This window comes from Rhodamnia argentea, chromosome 3 (genome assembly GCF_020921035.1).
Source record: "Rhodamnia argentea isolate NSW1041297 chromosome 3, ASM2092103v1, whole genome shotgun sequence".
Taxonomy (NCBI): Eukaryota; Viridiplantae; Streptophyta; class Magnoliopsida; order Myrtales; family Myrtaceae; genus Rhodamnia; species Rhodamnia argentea.
Window position 1 is genome coordinate 32,774,842 of NC_063152.1, and position 18,034 is coordinate 32,792,875.

Sequence of the window (18,034 nt, forward strand, 5' to 3'; positions counted from 1 at the left end):
ATAGTATTAAAGTGAAGGGCGAGGTTCAAACGAGGAAAGGCTTATAGTGGATACCTGGGCACTCTGAGACGAGGAATGGGGTAGCAAACAATGAAATGCTTCGAGAAGTTGAAAATAAGCATAGATATGGAGATTTTCGAATAAGTCAGCCTTTCGAATTGCCGTTGAATCCATGGCAGGCAAAGGTGCTTATTTTCGCCCGCTTTCACTTGCATCATTCGAAAACGAGTACAATTCGTACAAAAAGTGATCAGATGACAATTGGCAAACGAACTTTTCAACGCAAATCGGCGAAATTTTGAATTCGAGATGCGTCTGCGAGTTCATCTTGTCAATTGCTATCCGCAAATCAATAAATAAATCAATCTACGAAAGAAGAAAAAAGAACAAAAAAACAAAAAGGGAGGAAAGGAAAGAAGAAATCTTCCTTGATTTGCGCTTTTTTCTTTATATCCCTGATTTGCGCTCAGTGCATGGGAAAAAAGTGAACGAAATGCATGGGACTCGAAATGTCTCGTAACTCGTTCATATTCGAGTATCGAATGTCAGAAGACTCGACTTTTTTTCCCCCTCTTTTCAATTTGCGTGACCAATGGCAATGGCATGCACCTGCTCGGTCAACGTTTGACCCAAATGTCTTTTCTTTTCATTTTGTTATATTTTCCTTTTCTCCCACTTTTTTGGGGAATTTTGAAGAATTTTTTTTTTTTGGGGGGGGAAGAATTTTGCAAGATAGGTTGTGGCTGTTGCTGGCAGGACCAAATCGACTTTTTAGATGCCGATTCGGGATGAAAATGTTCCCAATAGCTTTACTATAGTTTCGTGCTTCGAAATTACACAACTATTTCGATCGTCGGATCCAACTCCGATGTACCGAGTCAGTGGTTGGTTTCTCCACCAAAATATTCTATTGAGGAAACATCAATCTTGATGATGATAAGGCCCGATGAGGTGATATCGTAACAATAATTCAGCCTTGGACGAGAGAAACCTTGATTCACTCGTCACTTCTGTTAAAAATCAATGATGCTAGCGAGCGAGCAAGATCGCACAATTCCCTCTTTTCTTTTCCTTTTATTTTAAGAGTCGAGTCTTGACTCGGGATGATTCCCACTCGAACAAATTCCGGTATGAACATACACGTACCCTAACAACAGGTTTAAATCACTTCGTCCATAAGACCTTTATTGAACTTCAAAGACAAATTGGCTTATATAATACGTCCAAATTTGAATACCAAATTGATCATCTTTTACCATATATTTTCCCCAGTTCGAGGTACGTGATCCCATCCATTGCTTAGCAATTCTTAGGAGCTTCATGTGGACAGAAAACCGATACTTTCGTTGTCTCTTGTCGGTAAAATTTGATTTCGCGATCTAAAGTTTTGGGAGCTATTTGAGCTATTCCTTGTCAGGTCATTCTTTCGAAGAAGTATTTGTTAAGATTGCACCCAAAACAAATTGCGCAATTTGGGCAAGTGACCATGAGAGGAAATCAATTCCAACGAAGCAAAGTAACTTCGGCTGGTCGCAAGATGCACCGAACAAGTTGGCTCTCAATCCACCACGAGAAGGGAATCTGATGAAACTAGGGTTTGGCTTCAATTTGAAATTAAACTAGAAGTCAACGGTCCTAGATTGACTTAATTATTAGCAATTTGTGACAATCTTGGGCTGTCCCCGAGAATGAGCTCGACTTAGGCACACGCTAGAGAGTCGTCGTTTCAGATTAGCATGTGCCTTATTTATTTGCTGTCAAAGTTCCGTTCTGTGCAGGAAAGTCAAGATGAAAATTACTTTACACGAATGTGTGCGCAAACCCTAGCAAAGTAGCAAACTCTGAGCAGGAATTATTCTCGTAGTGGAAAGGTCTGGCTGTTGAAAACTCCACTAATTTGGCTCGAGGGTGCTCGTCAAAGATCATATGGAGTCTAATTTCCTTTTCGTTGGTAACAACTAACAAGTTGTTGAATCAAAGGACTTATTGGTGTAGGGAATGCTGATAGGGGTCTTAAAGCAACGAGATCGACTAGCACTAGACATGAACACCGGTAGGGTTCCACCTTCCCACTTGACAATACCCCAAGAGGGTCACGAAAATGCATGTCTATTTGCATTTTCATGTTGTCTAGACCTGTCGAAATGGGTGATAGACCCATTTCACAATCTACATTTATTGGGCTGGGATGTTATATAAGTTAATCACGTTCAATAAATGAGTCGTAGATAAGTTGAGAATGATAAAGTCTAACTTACTCGTATTGCACTAGTAGGGCTTTTTATCAAGGATATACCTTAGGAGGAGCTCTCATGTTGTTTGGTTCCTACACTTTTTGCCGGTGCACTCGTTCAGCACCGTTTGTACCAACTTCAATGTTCCACAAGCGAACCGGAATGTCCTAAAAGTTTGAAGTGGTGACATTTTGAAGACAGGACTTAACTTATAAATCAAGCCATGCGTAAAGAGCCCATTTGATGTAGTCGCATCCGAACCGCTACTCATCTTGTCGTAATCGTGCCATGAAGTATTTGTGGTTTGCATCTGCGGTCACGCGCATTTGAAAGTTATCGTGACGCCCCTTATCTCAAAACCGGAGCTATTGTAGGGAAATTGTACTGAATAGCTTTCGAGTCATCTCCGATTTGGCGCGAAATCTCTGAAGGCTATCGCTCGATCTCATAAAGGAATTCTTATCTTAATCCAACGATGTCATAATCGCATGGAAATATTATTACTTCTGCCGGAAATTGCACCACATCTAGAAGAGTAATCCAACTATGAAAGGCTTAGGTAGAGACACACCAAAAGCAAGAACTAAATGGATCATCTGCATCTAAATCAATTCGCATTGGTCAAAGAAACTAAATAAAAACAAGAGCCAGTCCTGTTGTAGCAATGTGCTCTAGTCTAGGCCAAGGGGGTTAATTAGCCAGTATTCTCATTTGTGGGGGAGAGGCTGACCGCACAACGGCCGCCGACAGCCGGTGATTGCAGCTGCCGTCTGAGGCGCTGCCGTCGCCGTGACAAAACCGGCCCCAGCCGGTCATCGCGGAGCCAATGCTCCCCTTTGACTTCGTCGCCACGCACGCACGCACATGCGGCGTGTCTTGTTCCTTCCCATTATTATTTTTTTTTACTTTTTCCTCTCCCTTTTTTCTCCCCCTAACAATTTCATATCTTTTTTTTTTCTACTGTCAATATTTAATTAGCACTTACTTTCGTAAAAGCGAAAGCGAAAGCGAAAGAGAAATTGTGAAAGAAAACAAAAGGGGAAAAAAAAAAGAGAGAAAAAAGCAAAGTAAATGAACAGTCCGACCTCCGACCAAAAAAAAAAAAAAAACCGTCCGACAAAAAAAATTAATAAACTGAGATTTCGACCTCTTTTTCGGCGGAGACCGTTGATTGCGGTTGGAAACATTTAAAAGCGGTCCGAACGTGGGGCCCGCATCATCTTCTTCTCTTTCCCCGAACGGAGGTCCTTCTGTCTTTTCTCGCTACGCAAGTGCCCACGGTTGTCGGGAAGAATTACGGAGAATGCCATCGATTGGTAGTGGGAAGCAGTTTTGGATTGGACCATCCAGTAAACAAGTAGGTTTTTTCACCGGCTGCTGTCGGTGGACTTCGGGGCCTTTTTTGAATTTTCTAATCGATTTTCTTTTCCAAGGAAAAACGAGAAAAACGATATTGCTGGGTGATGGTGTGCTGTTTGTCGGGTTGTCGTTCGATTCCCGGGTATGCGTCCAGGCCAAATCATGGTGAGATTGACGCCATTGGAAGGAAAAAGGCACCAATTTCTCGCTCTTTTTTCTTATCAAAACCACATTACCGTACTTTGGACCGGCCCGGATAACATTTTCGGGGCACCCGAATGTCATATCCAATCGCATTCCGGGGGAAAAAAAAAAAATTACCCAATTCCGAATTCCCAAAGATCCCCGATCAAAATGGCGATTTCTCGAACGCGTTATCGTCTCGAGCAAGCATAGTTCGTAGCGAGCTGCTCTCATGCATACGTTCTTTTTCTGGCTAAGTGGGAGGCTACTACTATTCCGACTTTCCGCTTGCGAATTTGCGATTAGTAGCAAGTTGAAAGCAGAGATGATTCGCCAGTTATTGAGCTAACGCAGCAACTTTTATAGCTTTGCTATTATAATGCTCCGGCAAGAGATCCCCAGAATGGTTGGATGGCCCCTATTGAATGAGATCCTCCCCGGACAATTGTATCAATCTGGGACCTCATGCCTTTAATGCCCTAGCAGCCACTTTTGGGAACGTTGTAAATTGCACAGTGCACTTATGGAACGGGAGCATTAGATCGAGACGGGGATCATCAATGCGCGCTGTGCCCCCAACGCACTTTTACGGACCGAATCGGTTGTACCACGTGGTATGCTGCTGCGGGGGGGCATCGTGCGGGACGGATAGAATGTTTTGGTCGATTTTTCAAAATTGTAGAGTACCTTAAGGATCATATCGACTAGCCTTGTGAAGTTGCGATTAAGCTATTTGAACAAGGGCGGTTCAAATATTAAAGGCCGGTTTCACAAAATGGGAATCGAAAATTGCTCATTGATTCTCTGGACCCGCCCGGGAACCGTACCGCCCGTTCGGTTCGGTTTTCGATTGGGTTCATGGAATTGGATGTTAGGATTTTCAAAACACAAATATTAACTATATCGGATGGGCAATTTCGCACCTGGAACCGAGACAGGTACTCACCGATTCTCATTATTAGAATCGGGAATCGCCCATGACTTTCACATGGGACTAACCCCTTTCGGCCTCGACATGCGTGACTTGGATTTTTCCGGGCGAAGATGAAATTCAATCAATAATCCCAACAGAAAAAAAAAACTAGCTAGCCCGTTTCGTTACACGAAGAACATAATTAAATTCAGCAACAAGAAAGGGTGCCGACATCGCACGGGAAGATTTTGCGAGGCCCATCCATGACCGCACCGAAACCCTTTTTTTTCTGTGGCGATCGCATTGATTCGGCAACGTCGCAACTTCCCCATGCAACGCAACCGAACCAACATTGCGAACTGCGCTCCCCACTTTTAACAGTCAAACCGTATTGTTCAAAACTTAGGTACGAAGAAGATTTGCTCCGGTGCTCGATGCCCTAACAGAGGACACGTGTCGCCACAGGAAGGAGGGGGCATTCTCTTTTTCACCGAACCGGTCTGTGAACGAATCGAATACGGACTCGAGCAGCAGTAAATGAATCCACCCTTCTTTTTGCCATGGAACAGGCGAGCGAGTAATCTCTCTCTCTTCTCTCTCTTTTTTTTTTTTTTGGGTGTGCACATTAAAATCCGCACCGACCCTTCTGGGAAAAGCCTTCTCCAAGGGGTGGGGGCCCACTCACATGGCTGCTCTTCTTCATCTTCTTCTCCTCCTCCTCGCACAGCCGTTCTCAAGCCCTTCGAAAGAGTAGTGAATGGACAAATTTTGGTAATTTAGCAATAATTTACAATAAAAAATATGCAATTCTTTTGGGTTGCATTTATTGATCCCTGCCAGTTTCCCGGGACAGGCCTTCCTCTTCTCCTCGGTTATAAAGACGGTCGAGCTCCCTCCCTTCCTTCCCAACCCCTCCCTTCCTCTCACACTCTGTCGTGAGTTGTAGTAGAGCCTCTGCATTTTCTGTTTCTTTGGTGGGTTTGGTTTGCCAGGAGTTTTTAGCTGGTGAACCGTAGTCACATTACCGATTTTTCTTCAGGAGGGGTAAAGTGAGATCGATTCTCTTTTGTGTTTTAGAAGCTCGAGAGAGAATCTCATTCTCTGTTTGATACGCACCAAAGTGCTTCGGTTGTCGCAGCACATTCGCATTTGCTCTGTTTTTCCTGTTGTTGTCTGACACGGGAGAAGATGACGCTTGCTCTGTGTCCTCTGTTTCTTGTGCTCCTCTGGAGTCCTCTGGCTCTTGGTGGGCATGACTATGGCCAAGCTCTGTCCAAGAGCATCCTCTTCTTTGAAGCTCAGAGATCTGGTTACCTGCCCAGCACCCAGAGGGTCTCGTGGAGAGCCAATTCCGGCTTGAGCGATGGAAAAGCTAGCGGGGTAAGTTAGTCGCTGTCAACACATCTTTTCTCTGTTTCCCGAGCCCACAATGAGTTACAGACAGAGTTCTACCAACTTTACTCTGTTTCTTTTATTGCCCTTGCTCATGCCAATTTGGGTAGGTCAAAAAATCAGTTCTTTGCACAATCCTAACAGTCCTTTTGAACAAATCTCGCATACCCATTACACCGAACATAATGAATTTCCAACATCTCATGGGCTTTTAAAAAAATTGTTCTTAAACCACAATTTGGGATTTAATGGTTTCAGGTGGATCTGGTGGGAGGGTACTACGATGCAGGGGATAATGTGAAGTTCGGGCTCCCCATGGCATTCACGGTGACAATGATGTCTTGGAGCATACTGGAGTATGGCAAGCAACTGGCCACGAGCGGTGAGCTGAGCCACGCCATGAATGCTGTCAAGTGGGGCACCGACTACTTCATCAAGGCTCACCCTGAACCAAATGTCCTCTACGGAGAGGTATATTATCATTTCAGTCCATCTGTTTTGTCAATTTCATTCATCAGGCAGAAAAAAGCGTTGATTAGAGAGTTAATGGGTTCAACTTATTGTGGAGGAATCATGAAAATGGCCTTGCAAAGATGGCATTTTTAATTCCGGTTCATGCGGCTTTTCCCCCTTTCTTGCTGTCGCTTTCAATGGGATTATCTTGCCCTTTTTGCTACTAATGACATGAGCGTAACCATGGTTTTCGTTCAGTGTTTTTTTGAACGGTTTGTTTAATGGTCCAAATGCGTGGTTAGGTGGGAGATGGGAACACCGACCACTACTGCTGGCAGAGGCCGGAGGACATGACCACCGACAGGACGGCGTACCGGATCGACCCTAGCAACCCCGGGTCTGACCTCGCCGGGGAGACCGCCGCTGCCATGGCCGCAGCATCCATCGTCTTCCGCCACTCCGACGCCGCCTACTCCGGCGAGCTTCTCCGCCACGCTGAGCAGGTTTCACACTCTTGCTCCCCCCCCCCTCCAGATCTCGTAGTCCTCCCAACTATTTCTATGAAATGCTTTGGCCATTTTAGTCCTCCAATTATTCACCACAGTGATTCGGTTGCTTGCTTTCCTCTTTTTTCATTGGATCACTAAAACTTGGAAGCGAATCACACATGCTCATGCCAATCAAATTGGAAAAGAAATAAAGTGAATTTCACGTCGTTTTAGTTGATTAATGAAAATTTGAATTGATGGAGGGAGATCCAGAAAGGCAAGCTACAGAGAATGAAAGTGACCGAAAGGGAAGCGAGGCTTTAGCGCCAAAACCCCAAAGGGAGACCGAGAACGACTCTCGTAAAGTAGTGCGTCGGTTATGTTTAGCGCATGTTAGCAACTAGTACTTTAAGGTGGTCCCATCCTCACATCGTCCCTTTCACCTCCTGACACTTTTTTCACTTTCCGGGCCCAGGCATTATTCACCCGATCCGCCGCCATAGGCCGGCTGAGCGGCGTACGTTAGCAGGAGCGGCGGAGGATAGTGAACGAAGAAGTTGGAAAAAGTTAAAACCCTTCTTGTCAGATCGGTCGGTGCACGCTTCGTCCTCTTTCACGCGTGTCGCATTACTGAGAAAACACAACAAATTTGGTCCAAATCAATGGTCAATAACTCTTTTTTAAGTATTGCGTGCTAGCGTAAAATCGAGAGTGATTAGCAAGCTTGATCCAAGTGCTAAACCCGGCGCAGAAATTGGATCGCGAGAGGCGATTCTTGCGCCCATCACGGGTCTCTGTCCTTTTTTGACCGTACACTAACCTTCATGTTCGATTCAGATTATCATGCCCGAAAATATAATAATACCTTAGTTTAGATTAGCTTAGTCTAGTCGCGGTGTTAACCTAAGCACGTGACAGACCTTTGTCACGTGATAGCTAGCCAACATGTTGTAGGAATCGCGGTGACGAATTATTTCTCCAGAAAACAGCAAAAAAAAAAATTGTAAATTTTGTTGGAAATATTGTGATTTTTGCTTATTGGTCCTCCAAAGTTGACTTATTTTCGTTCGCCATATTTGGTTTGCAGCTGTTCGAATTTGCGGACAAGTACAGAGGGAAATACGACAGCAGCATTACCGTGGCCCAGAAGTATTACAGATCAGTCAGTGGGTACAATGTACGTATTTTCTTATGAACTACCAAATTAAAAGGGTTGACCTTTTTTTGTAAATATTTGCTAGAATTATGTCGATTTTGTTTCGAGGTTTTTTACTGAATTTCAAAATTTTCTTTTGTTTTGGGGGTTTGAAGGATGAGTTGCTATGGGCTGCTGCATGGTTGTACCAAGCCACCAACAACCAGTACTACCTCGGTTACTTGGGCAACAACGGCGACTCGCTGGGTGGAACCGGTTGGGGCATGACCGAGTTTGGCTGGGACGTCAAGTATGCCGGTGTTCAGACGCTCGTCGCCAAGGTACTCACAGAATACTGTGCTATGGTTTACTTCCTAGTAATTCATTTTGCTTCTGTCCAAGTTGCAAGGTCTTATTTTCAGGACAATGTTAGCGAACATCGGCGATTCGTTACTTATTTTGAGTTCGGATCGTGAAAAGAAAGTCCTAAATTATTGTGTACTTCAGCGTGTAACTTCGCGCATTTTCACTTTCGCTTGATGTTGCATTGATAATGTTGTTCCTCTTTTGCTTCAGTTCCTGATGCAGGGGCAGGCCGGGCACTACGCGCCGGTCTTCGAGAAATACCAGCAAAAGGCGGAGTACTTCATGTGCTCGTGCCTCGGGAAGGGGTCGAGGAACGTCCAGAAGACCCCCGGCGGCCTCATCTTCCGCCAGAGCTGGAACAATATGCAGTTCGTTACGAGCGCTTCATTCCTCGTGACCGTCTATTCCGATTACCTTTCATCCTCAGGCAAGAGCTTGCAGTGCTCGTCAGGCAGTGTCCAACCATCCGAACTACTCTCCTTTGCAAAATCTCAGGTGTTACAATTTGATGTTTGTAACTGTAACTTCAAAGAAATAATTTTCTTTTAAGCATCAAGATTCAATGAAATAATATTTATGCCGTGAATGTTGAATATATGCAGGTGGACTATATTCTGGGGGACAACCCGAGAGCCACGAGCTACATGGTCGGCTATGGGAACAACTACCCGAGGCAAGTCCATCACCGGGCGGCTTCCATCGTGTCCATAAAGGCCGATTCTTCCTTTGTGAGCTGCCGAGGTGGTTATGCCACATGGTTTAGCCGGAAATCGAGTGACCCCAATCTCCTCACTGGCGCTATGGTGGGCGGCCCCGATGCATATGACAACTTTGCTGATCAAAGAGACAATTATGAGCAAACGGAGCCTGCTACTTACAACAACGCTCCACTCATCGGCATATTAGCTCGGTTGAGTGGTGGTCATGGCAGTTACAATCAGCTGCTTCCGGGTATGCGCCATAACCCGGTTTTACTATAGAATTTGGTCTCCAGAAATTGGGGTTGTTCAGACAAAAGCAATGTTTTCACATGTATCTGCATCTGATGAATTGGTTTCTATTTGATGCAGTGGTTGTTCCTGCGCCAAAAGCAACTGTGACCAAGCCAAATCCGGCTCCTGGTACGATTTCCTCCGCCTTCCCTTGCTAACTGCGAAATTAACAAACTTACAACATTGACTGTGCTTTCTTGATTCCAGTAACAACTTCCAACCAGTTGTCCCTTGAGCAGAAGCTGACGGCGTCATGGACAGCTAACGGGAGAACTTACTACCGATACTCGACGTTGGTCACCAACAAGTCGGAGAAGACGCTGAAATACCTCAACCTTTCAATCTCCAAGCTCTACGGTCCTGTGTGGGGACTAACCAAGTCTGGCGACTCGTACGTTTTCCCTTCCTGGATTGAATCCTTACCTTCAGGGAAGAGCCTCGAGTTTGTGTACATCCACGCCTCGCCTCAAGCAGACATCTCCATCTCGAGCTACACTTTGGCATAGGATGATAGTTCAGCTTCAGAAGTAATTGCACAGTTTTTCTGGGTTCAGGGATGTAAAGCACTGGGCGGCCATTCCTGTTGCATACGGTCTCGGAAGTTCTCAGCTTTCTTTCTTTTTTGAAAGTTTTCGGTGTCTGCTTCATGATGTCGGAACCTGTTTCCGCTTAGGTGTCGGGTGAAACCAAGCTGAATAAGGGCGAGGCTCGGAAGGACGAAAGGAGTGAAGAGACATTAAAAACGAGTGCTCATCCTCTTTCTCCTCTACTTCGCCGGTTAAAAGAGAAGTGTCTGTATGTGCACAGCAAAGAATGGTTTGCTGAGAAGTGAGAGAAAAAGGGCTTCCTTCTAGTTCGCGAAGTCCTTTAGTTTCTCAAACTTATTAGATGTTTTTCGTTCTTGAGATTCTGTCGTTGCGAAGCTCTGCAACAATTTCTCTATTTGTTTAGGATATAGCCTTCTGCAAAACAAATGTATTCCGTTGTTTTGGAAGAATTTAAAGTACGAAAGTTTTCCTTTTTGCTCATTTGGAGAGTTCTTACCATATCGACTTTGTTCATGAATTTCCAGCACTCTTGTCACAAGTAAAGAGATTAGCAAGTAGTCTCCAACACAACGTTGATGTCATAAATTGTCAAGTTATGTACAATAAAACATCATGAAGCAATTCAATTTCAACTTAAAGTTAGTACGAGAGAGATCACACAAGATGAACATTGACAGCCCAGCTATGGGCATAAAGAAACGTTCTCAGTCGCAGAGCACCTATTTACATTTTGCTAGTTTACATGGTGCCAGGAGGGTCACTACAACCCACCCAAATGATGAGGAACTCCTCTTTTTTAAGGACTCTTCGAGTTCGGTTTCTTCAGCTCAACCACGATCACGCTGATATTGTCTTGGCTACCTCGGGCCATGGCCAGCTCGGCTAGCACTGCCGCCGCCTCGGCGGCGCTACTTCCTCTCAGCTCCTCAGGGAACCTCCTCTGTATTTGTCCACTGAGGCATCTCCTCACGACCTGGCAGGCAACCTCGTTGGAGATCGTGTCCCATAACCCGTCGCTTGCTATCATGAGGAAGTTATCCGACCCTGTTCTCCTGCTTACCGTGACCTCCGGCTCTGCTGTCATATATGGCTTCAAATAATAGTCTCCTGCAACAAAATAAATGCCGGATACAGCCACCAGACAATAGGACATACAGCAAATAAAGCCGGTCTCCACCTAAAACTTTTGCATAAGAGGTGTTTGTTATTGTTTCCCTGTTGGTAATTTGACCCCCAGCATTGTTACAAGCATATTATATCGAAAGGCTGCAGTTAACTATGCAGTTAACTATCCTAAGGTGCACTCAAACACATTGTCGACAAACTACAATCTGTGAGTAATCTAATATGTTTTCTTCAAGTGCAGAGGTTTGGCAAGCACAATTCTGCTGATGCTAACCACAAATTCGACTTACTCAGCAATTGCTGAAGCGACCGATGAAATTCAACATGCCGTGCACAAATATAAAAGCAGCCGATAAAGTCCATCATTGGAGCCATTTAATTGATGAAGTTTCGCGCACCTATTGACCTCGATGTAGCGAGCACTCCTAGGACACGGGATCCATTCCAGTCTATGACCCTTCCTCCAGCTGCTTCCACTCTCTCCTTCTCGTCTGGCCTGTCAGGCTGTTCAGGGGAGTCATAAAGCCATTTCAATCAAAATCCAAGAGATTTAACCCAAGTTATGACGCCTTACAGGATGCAACTATTTTCACTTTAGCTCAAGTAATTTATTCTGCTACCGATCTTAGCATTTGCCACCAACCGAGCATGTACTGTGACAAATGCTCCAAAGATGTTGCTGAGGGAAAATCTCCCCACAAGTAAAACTGCACCAATTCAATATGAAGATGACTTTACTCGTTTTGACTTGCTGAACACCTTGTTACTGTTTGATTATCAGAAATATACATGTCACTGAAGAAGAGACGGCATAAAAATATTGGCAAGAGCCAGAGGGCTCAAGTTCATCTATCAACCCGGTAAGCCACCACTAGCTATCACCATTTGCCGCGACTTGAAGTGATTTCAGCAGTGTTTTAATTGAGAACTGCAGGATGAACATTGTGTGGCTGACCACGAAAAATCACAGGGACGAATTCTGGTTCACCGATTACACCAACAGAGTAAGATGGGCCCCAGCCTGTGCATAACCATTTAACAGAAACAGAGGATGCCGGAGCGTAGTTAAGTTCTCCTAATTATAGGATGTCAACCCTGTGAAGCATGACCCAGAAGTCAAACTATCCTGAATCAGACATTCTAGGAATTTCTTGCACATGCTTTCAAATAAAACAAAACCAATAAGAAAAATTAACCACCTTTGAAAGAACACGAAGCGATATTTCCGAAGTATTACGCAGAAATGATACGAAGTAGACAAAAAGGATTGACTTTGTAGATGAGATTAGTTTAGTCGCGTGAAATTTCTGGCAAAATGTATGAATAAATGAAGTGTCTTTAGGAAGAAGTCACCGAGCTAAAGCTTCACTGGAAACGAACGTAAACGAGGTGAGAGCTCACCTTGTGATCACGAGACAAGGGCACGGCCACATCGCCGCGACACAACACTGCTCGCGAGTCCCCGCAGTTCGCCACCACAATCTCCTCCTCCCCCACCACAGCCACAACCGCCGTCGACCCTGCCGTCCTCATCGACGAGTCCACTCCCTTCCCTCCGACCTCCTCGTCCATCTTCCCGAAAGATGCCTCCATCACCTCCCTCCACTCGCTCTCTCCACCTCCGTCGCAGCAGACGTCGGTCCTCCCCTCCATCTCCTTCACTAACAGCTTGTGCAGCCGGTCGCGGCAAGCATTCGCCACGTTCGCGCCGCCGTGCCCGTCGTATACCCCGAAGAAGTCGTACGAGCCCAGCTTCCCGGCCACCGCGCCTGGCACCTCAGTCACCGCGTCCTCCATCGACCTCCGCCTCCCGATCACCGATATCGACCCATGAGACACGCACGTCAGGCTCCGCGCATCTCCCTCCCCTTCTCCGCCGCCGAGCACCAGCCCTATTGGCCCGTCCTCCTCCTTCTCCGACGACCGGCTCGAGGACGGCGACTCCACCGGGCGCGGCGTCACCGAATCCGCAGGAACATCCGGCATCTTCTGATTCGAACCATCGGGAGCGGACTCGCGAGAGGCCAGCTCCCGGACTCCTCTCTTCCTCTTGAGCGTGCATCCGTCCAACGCGAGGCGGAGATCGTGCTCCGGCGGCTTGACGAAGCTCTCCATCAGCTGACTCCGACCAGCCTCGAAATCGAACGCAACGGTCCCAATCCCTGGGGAACCGGCCGGCGGCTTTTCCGGCTAGGCTCGCCGGAGAATCTCGACACTAGCAATCATTCGCTCCGGCGACGACCGCCCATCTCATCTGGTCTTTGGCTCGACTTCGCTTTCGGTACAACGATGGGAGAAGTGAAAATGCTTAGAGACACTTTTGACGCTCTTAAAAAGAGGAAAGGGGGCGAACGTGGGCCGTCGGATCTGCGGGTCCGGTGTCGGAGCTGCAGGTGGTGGGTGGGAGACGGCGGGTGTTTCGTGACCGGTCGAGCCAACGACGTGGACGGCTGAGATTGTTTGGGGAGGGTGGGGCGTATGTGGCGCGAGGGTTTTGAAACGCAGGTTACGGGTTTTGGCGGGAGCGGGAGCAACGTGGGCTCGCGGGGCTCTACGAGTGGGGCTGATAGCCTGACGGCGGCGGCGACGTGGCGATAGCGATCGGATCGCCAGCGTTCGGGGTTGTGCCCGCCATTTCTCTCTCTCTCTCTCTCTCTCGAATAATAATAATAAAAAATTGCATGGGACTTGGACCTTCTCTTGCTCGTATTCCATCTTATCTAATATTCAATTTCGAGTTTGAAAATTCTTTTAATATTGCATTAAAAAATCCATCCCTACTCGGTTGATTGTTTTGTTCCATATTGAATAGAGAATTCAATTGGATATATATATATATATATATATATATTCTCGAATAATTTATTTATATAACATTTTTTCAAATAATTCTTACACGCTAAGTAATTATAAATTTACATTTATAGCCTCGGCTGGTGTCCCGACGCCCCAAAGAGCTAGATGAGCCTCAATCATCTGTCTCTTGCCTTCGATTTTCTTTAAATCGAGCTTCCTCTAGTTTAAGAGTCTTCGGAGCCCCTTGTGGATCAATGTTGTCATCATTATCCGCGTTATTTTTTTTTTTTTAAAAATGGTGATCGCATCATTGCTATTTCGAGGAAAATCATGAGCCATTGTTAACCTTTGGTTGTCGAGGCGTATTAAAAAATACTTATATCCACGATCGTGGCTATAGGCATGTGATTCAATGATATATTTGTCCAAATGAATCACCCATTTGTTATTGTAACGGTGCCTATTCGAATCTTTAGTTAGTGTGGTTAAAAAGAAATAATATGGTTGGTTTGTTCAGTCTTAAAGAATTAAGTAACAAGTATTTCTTTTGTTAACTTGTGGCTTTTATCCGGAAATTGAGATTATCTTGTCTTATATGAGGTTATACGAAATTACGAAATCGTAGACCCGCGACGCGATGCGCTCGTCGGGGTCAGGTGTGACCGGACTCTCATGCATGTTATCTCATTTCGACGGCGACCACGTAGTATGGATCGAAACCCCCGTCGTGTTGCTCGCGAGCTAAAGAGGCTGCGCGCGTACAAACAGAGGGGACCCTTGTCTCTTTCTCCCTATCAACTCCGACAGGAACTCCAGTCCCCTGATTCCCGTCCTCTTCCTCGTTCTTTTCACGACGTGAAATGCCCGGCTTGACGTTACTCGGAAGACGGCGTTGGGCGCCGGCCAGTTTCGCTCGAGTCTTTCTCTTTTTGGGGTCGAAGCTCCTGAGTTTTGTACTGGGTGCTTCCTGGTCGCATTTCGACTGCTTTTACGTCTTCTTGCTTCTGCCACCCATGACCGACCCGTAGTCCCTTTCGCTCGTTTTTTTTTTCCCCGATCTGGCCGGTCGGAGTTGTAGGAACGTCCTGGACTCTATACTATGTACACGTGTGATCTGCCTCTGTCCTAGCACGACCACGTAGGCAATTTCCTTTGCTGGAAATAAGAAAAGGCAGCCGACGATCGAGGAAAGGAACGCGCTTGAGCTCGAGGTCTTGGTCGCTTTTGGGCACTCAATATCTATCTCTCGAAATCAGTATCTTAACTTTCACTTAGTATCGTATCGGAGTAAAATCATTTTGACAAAAAGTATTACGGGCCCTTTGTAATATAACTTCAATGCCTGCGTGACTTTCCTATAAGCAAAAAAAGGTATAATCTCGGCCATTCAAATAATTGGAAAGCTTCACGGGACCGTAGAATCTCTCTTCTTCTTCTTCTTCACGAAATGATTGGATCCTTGTCCCAACCCTGAAATCCCCCCCGCCTTGCCGGCCTTTGCTAAGGCGCACAGGCTTTCTCCTTTGTCGATGTCGGCTTCGTGCATGGTGTCGTTCTCTATTGCGAATTGCGATTCTATTTGCCCCAAATTGTATCGGTCCGAAGAAGAGGGGAAATGGCTCGATTGTCCAAATTATAGTTTCAGCTCGGAGAAAACATATTTAATGACATTGCTTAAGGTAACTATACCGGCTCAGAGTGCCGGCGAGCCTCGCCGATTGAAAAAAAATAATTAAAATATTATCATATCGGATATCCAATGTCCCAAATTGAAATGGATACTCAAGCGGTCGATTTTTTTTTCTTTTATTTATTAAAATGACACTTAAGTGATCGATCGAAATTTTTGACGTCGACGCTTTCTAACATCGCGCTCTGTCCTCTTTTCGCAAAAGCCATTCCCTTATCCATCAATGGCGGCTCGTGCCCCGCCTCCTCGATCAGCATTCGGAGTGCGGACATTTTGAAGAAAGGTCGGGAAGGAACCGTGGGTTGCTCCTTGGCTTCCCACGTGCCTCCCTCCTGGAAATTTTTGTTCGACTATCCTCTCCCCATTTCCATGCACTTCCGCTTGCTTCGCTAAATTTCAGACGTACCTCGGATCTTTCAGATGTATACAAAGAGCATATATGCACGGGGATGGTACAACATCGTGTGAAATTTAAAGAACAGAGGATTCCCGCGTGTGCGAAATAAACGGAAGTAGAACTTGCCGATGATACCGCCACATCACGATGCCCCACCTAAAAAGTTCCGCATGTACGCAATATAAATATGATAAATAAGCGATGTGAGATGCTTTAACAATACCGCCCGATGGAAAATATATACGCCGAGTTCGGTTCATGTGTTAAAATGAATTTTGGACGATCAGATAGAGTACATGTATTAAAATGAATTCGTCTTGGATTCCCACAACCCAAGTGTTCCTTTATGTATGTCCACATAATTCCATACTCTGTAAGTTACCATTCGTCAATGCGTAGAGGGTATGGTAATCACATCAAGCTATACGCAAAATCTATCTCTAAAGGGAAGATTATCCAAGAAGTCCTAGACATTGCCGGTTCGGTCCTAAACATTTTGATTTTATCATTGAGTCCTTAACATTTTCACGTTTTTGCCAGTTGAATCCATCCAATCAATTTTGGCCGGAAATCGTTCATGTGGAAGCCACCGTCCCTAACCGCCCTATCGTGGATAAATGTTAGTAATGTTTTCATGATTTTTCTTCTTAATTTTATTGATTTTTTTTTTCCTTTTCCTTATTGTTTCTACATTGGAGGTGAGGACTGCGGCCCTTACCCGGCTTCGCTTAGATCCTGAGCGGGGCGGCCTGGCCCCATGGTGATTTGGGTGAGGCCGAGCGAGGGCCCGACGACCCTCGTTGGCTAGTAAAGAAAAAGTAAGAAAAATAAGAGAAGAAATATAACAAAAGAAAGAAGAAAAAGAATAAAATATGACAAAATATTTGAAAAAAATATTAAAATATTATTAAAATTTGTCAACGTCGGTCACCGCGGTGTCATATAGTCCGTTTAGCATCCACGTTAGCGATTTTTGATCAAAATTAACTTGATGAACTCGATGGCAAAATTTGAAAAGGTTGATGACTCGATTGACAAAATTAAACTAAAAATTAGGATTGAATTGATAAAATTGTAATAGCTTTTGAAGGTTTGGGCAATTTGTCCTATCTCGAAATCTCTCTCCTCCCTTTGCCGGGCCCTCCACATCCCCTCGTTGTCGCGTTGCCCGCCGCACCCCTTTCGCATGTTGTTTCAATCTCGCTCTCTGTCGTTGTCGGTCGCATCTCAGCCGTTGATATATTGCATGCAAATTATTTTCTATTGAATGATGTATATTTAAAAATGTGAATTTGTCCACCAAATTCAGATTATGCTTATTACTGTTGTCCATTATGTTCACGTGATGGCCTAGGCCTAGCGATGAGATATGACGGGCCTGGCTAATTTACAGGCCGACTGCTGGGCTAACTGGCCCGGTTGCTTCGATTCAAGCCCAAAGTGCATCAATGGTGCGACTTACGAAACGACGACGCTCAGTTGTGAAGTAGAAGTTACTCTCTCCCTTTTCCCAATTTGTCTCCGTTGAGAATATTCTTTACTAGGGCGAATTTTAAAAAATGGTTTTTTTCCCAATTTTTTTTAAAAAATATTTGCGTGGAGTAATTATTACTGTTTTACCTTCTATTTTCACCGCTTGAAACTGGATTCTTGTTAAATCTAAAATAGTATTAAGCACTCGCTTCGATCGCGCGTGCAAAGTTAAATGATTATATACGGTAAAAAAAAGAAAAAAGAAATAGAAAGATTCCTCGAAAAATAAAAATAATAATTAGAATTCGAGTGACGGGAATGAATGAAGATAATTACTTTTCTATGGATTAAAATAGCTACTTGGGTCATTATTTCTGTTTTCTTACTATTCAATTGAGAGTAAAAAAGTGAGACAATTAAGGATTTTGGTTTCATGTAAACAAGATGGCTTAAATAGTTAGATCTATTTGAATCGCTCAATTGTTTTGTG

At 45.0% G+C, this 18,034-nt stretch overlaps 3 protein-coding genes across 4 annotated transcripts in view; 2 read left to right on the plus strand and 1 right to left on the minus strand.

Annotated features, from left to right (window-relative positions):
* LOC115754662 (toll-like receptor 3) overlaps positions 1–18,034 on the plus strand; it is a 29,738-nt gene that overhangs the window by 6,439 nt on the left and 5,265 nt on the right. The window lies entirely within an intron of this gene.
* On the plus strand, positions 5,581–10,543 carry LOC115754683 (endoglucanase 6-like). The gene is made up of 9 exons (XM_030693787.2): positions 5,581–6,069; positions 6,340–6,552; positions 6,837–7,037; positions 8,110–8,199; positions 8,334–8,498; positions 8,734–9,018; positions 9,126–9,474; positions 9,594–9,644; positions 9,723–10,543. Exons 1-9 carry the CDS (start codon positions 5,878–5,880, stop codon positions 10,019–10,021), a joined length of 1,845 nt encoding a protein of 614 aa, XP_030549647.1. The 5' UTR covers positions 5,581–5,877; the 3' UTR covers positions 10,022–10,543.
* Positions 10,687–13,634, minus strand: LOC115754664 (protein phosphatase 2C 51-like). The gene is made up of 4 exons (XM_030693759.2): positions 13,376–13,634; positions 12,590–13,306; positions 11,587–11,692; positions 10,687–11,170 (listed from the first exon to the last, which is right to left on the minus strand). Exons 2-4 carry the CDS (start codon positions 13,301–13,303, stop codon positions 10,860–10,862), a joined length of 1,131 nt encoding a protein of 376 aa, XP_030549619.1. The 5' UTR covers positions 13,304–13,306; positions 13,376–13,634; the 3' UTR covers positions 10,687–10,859.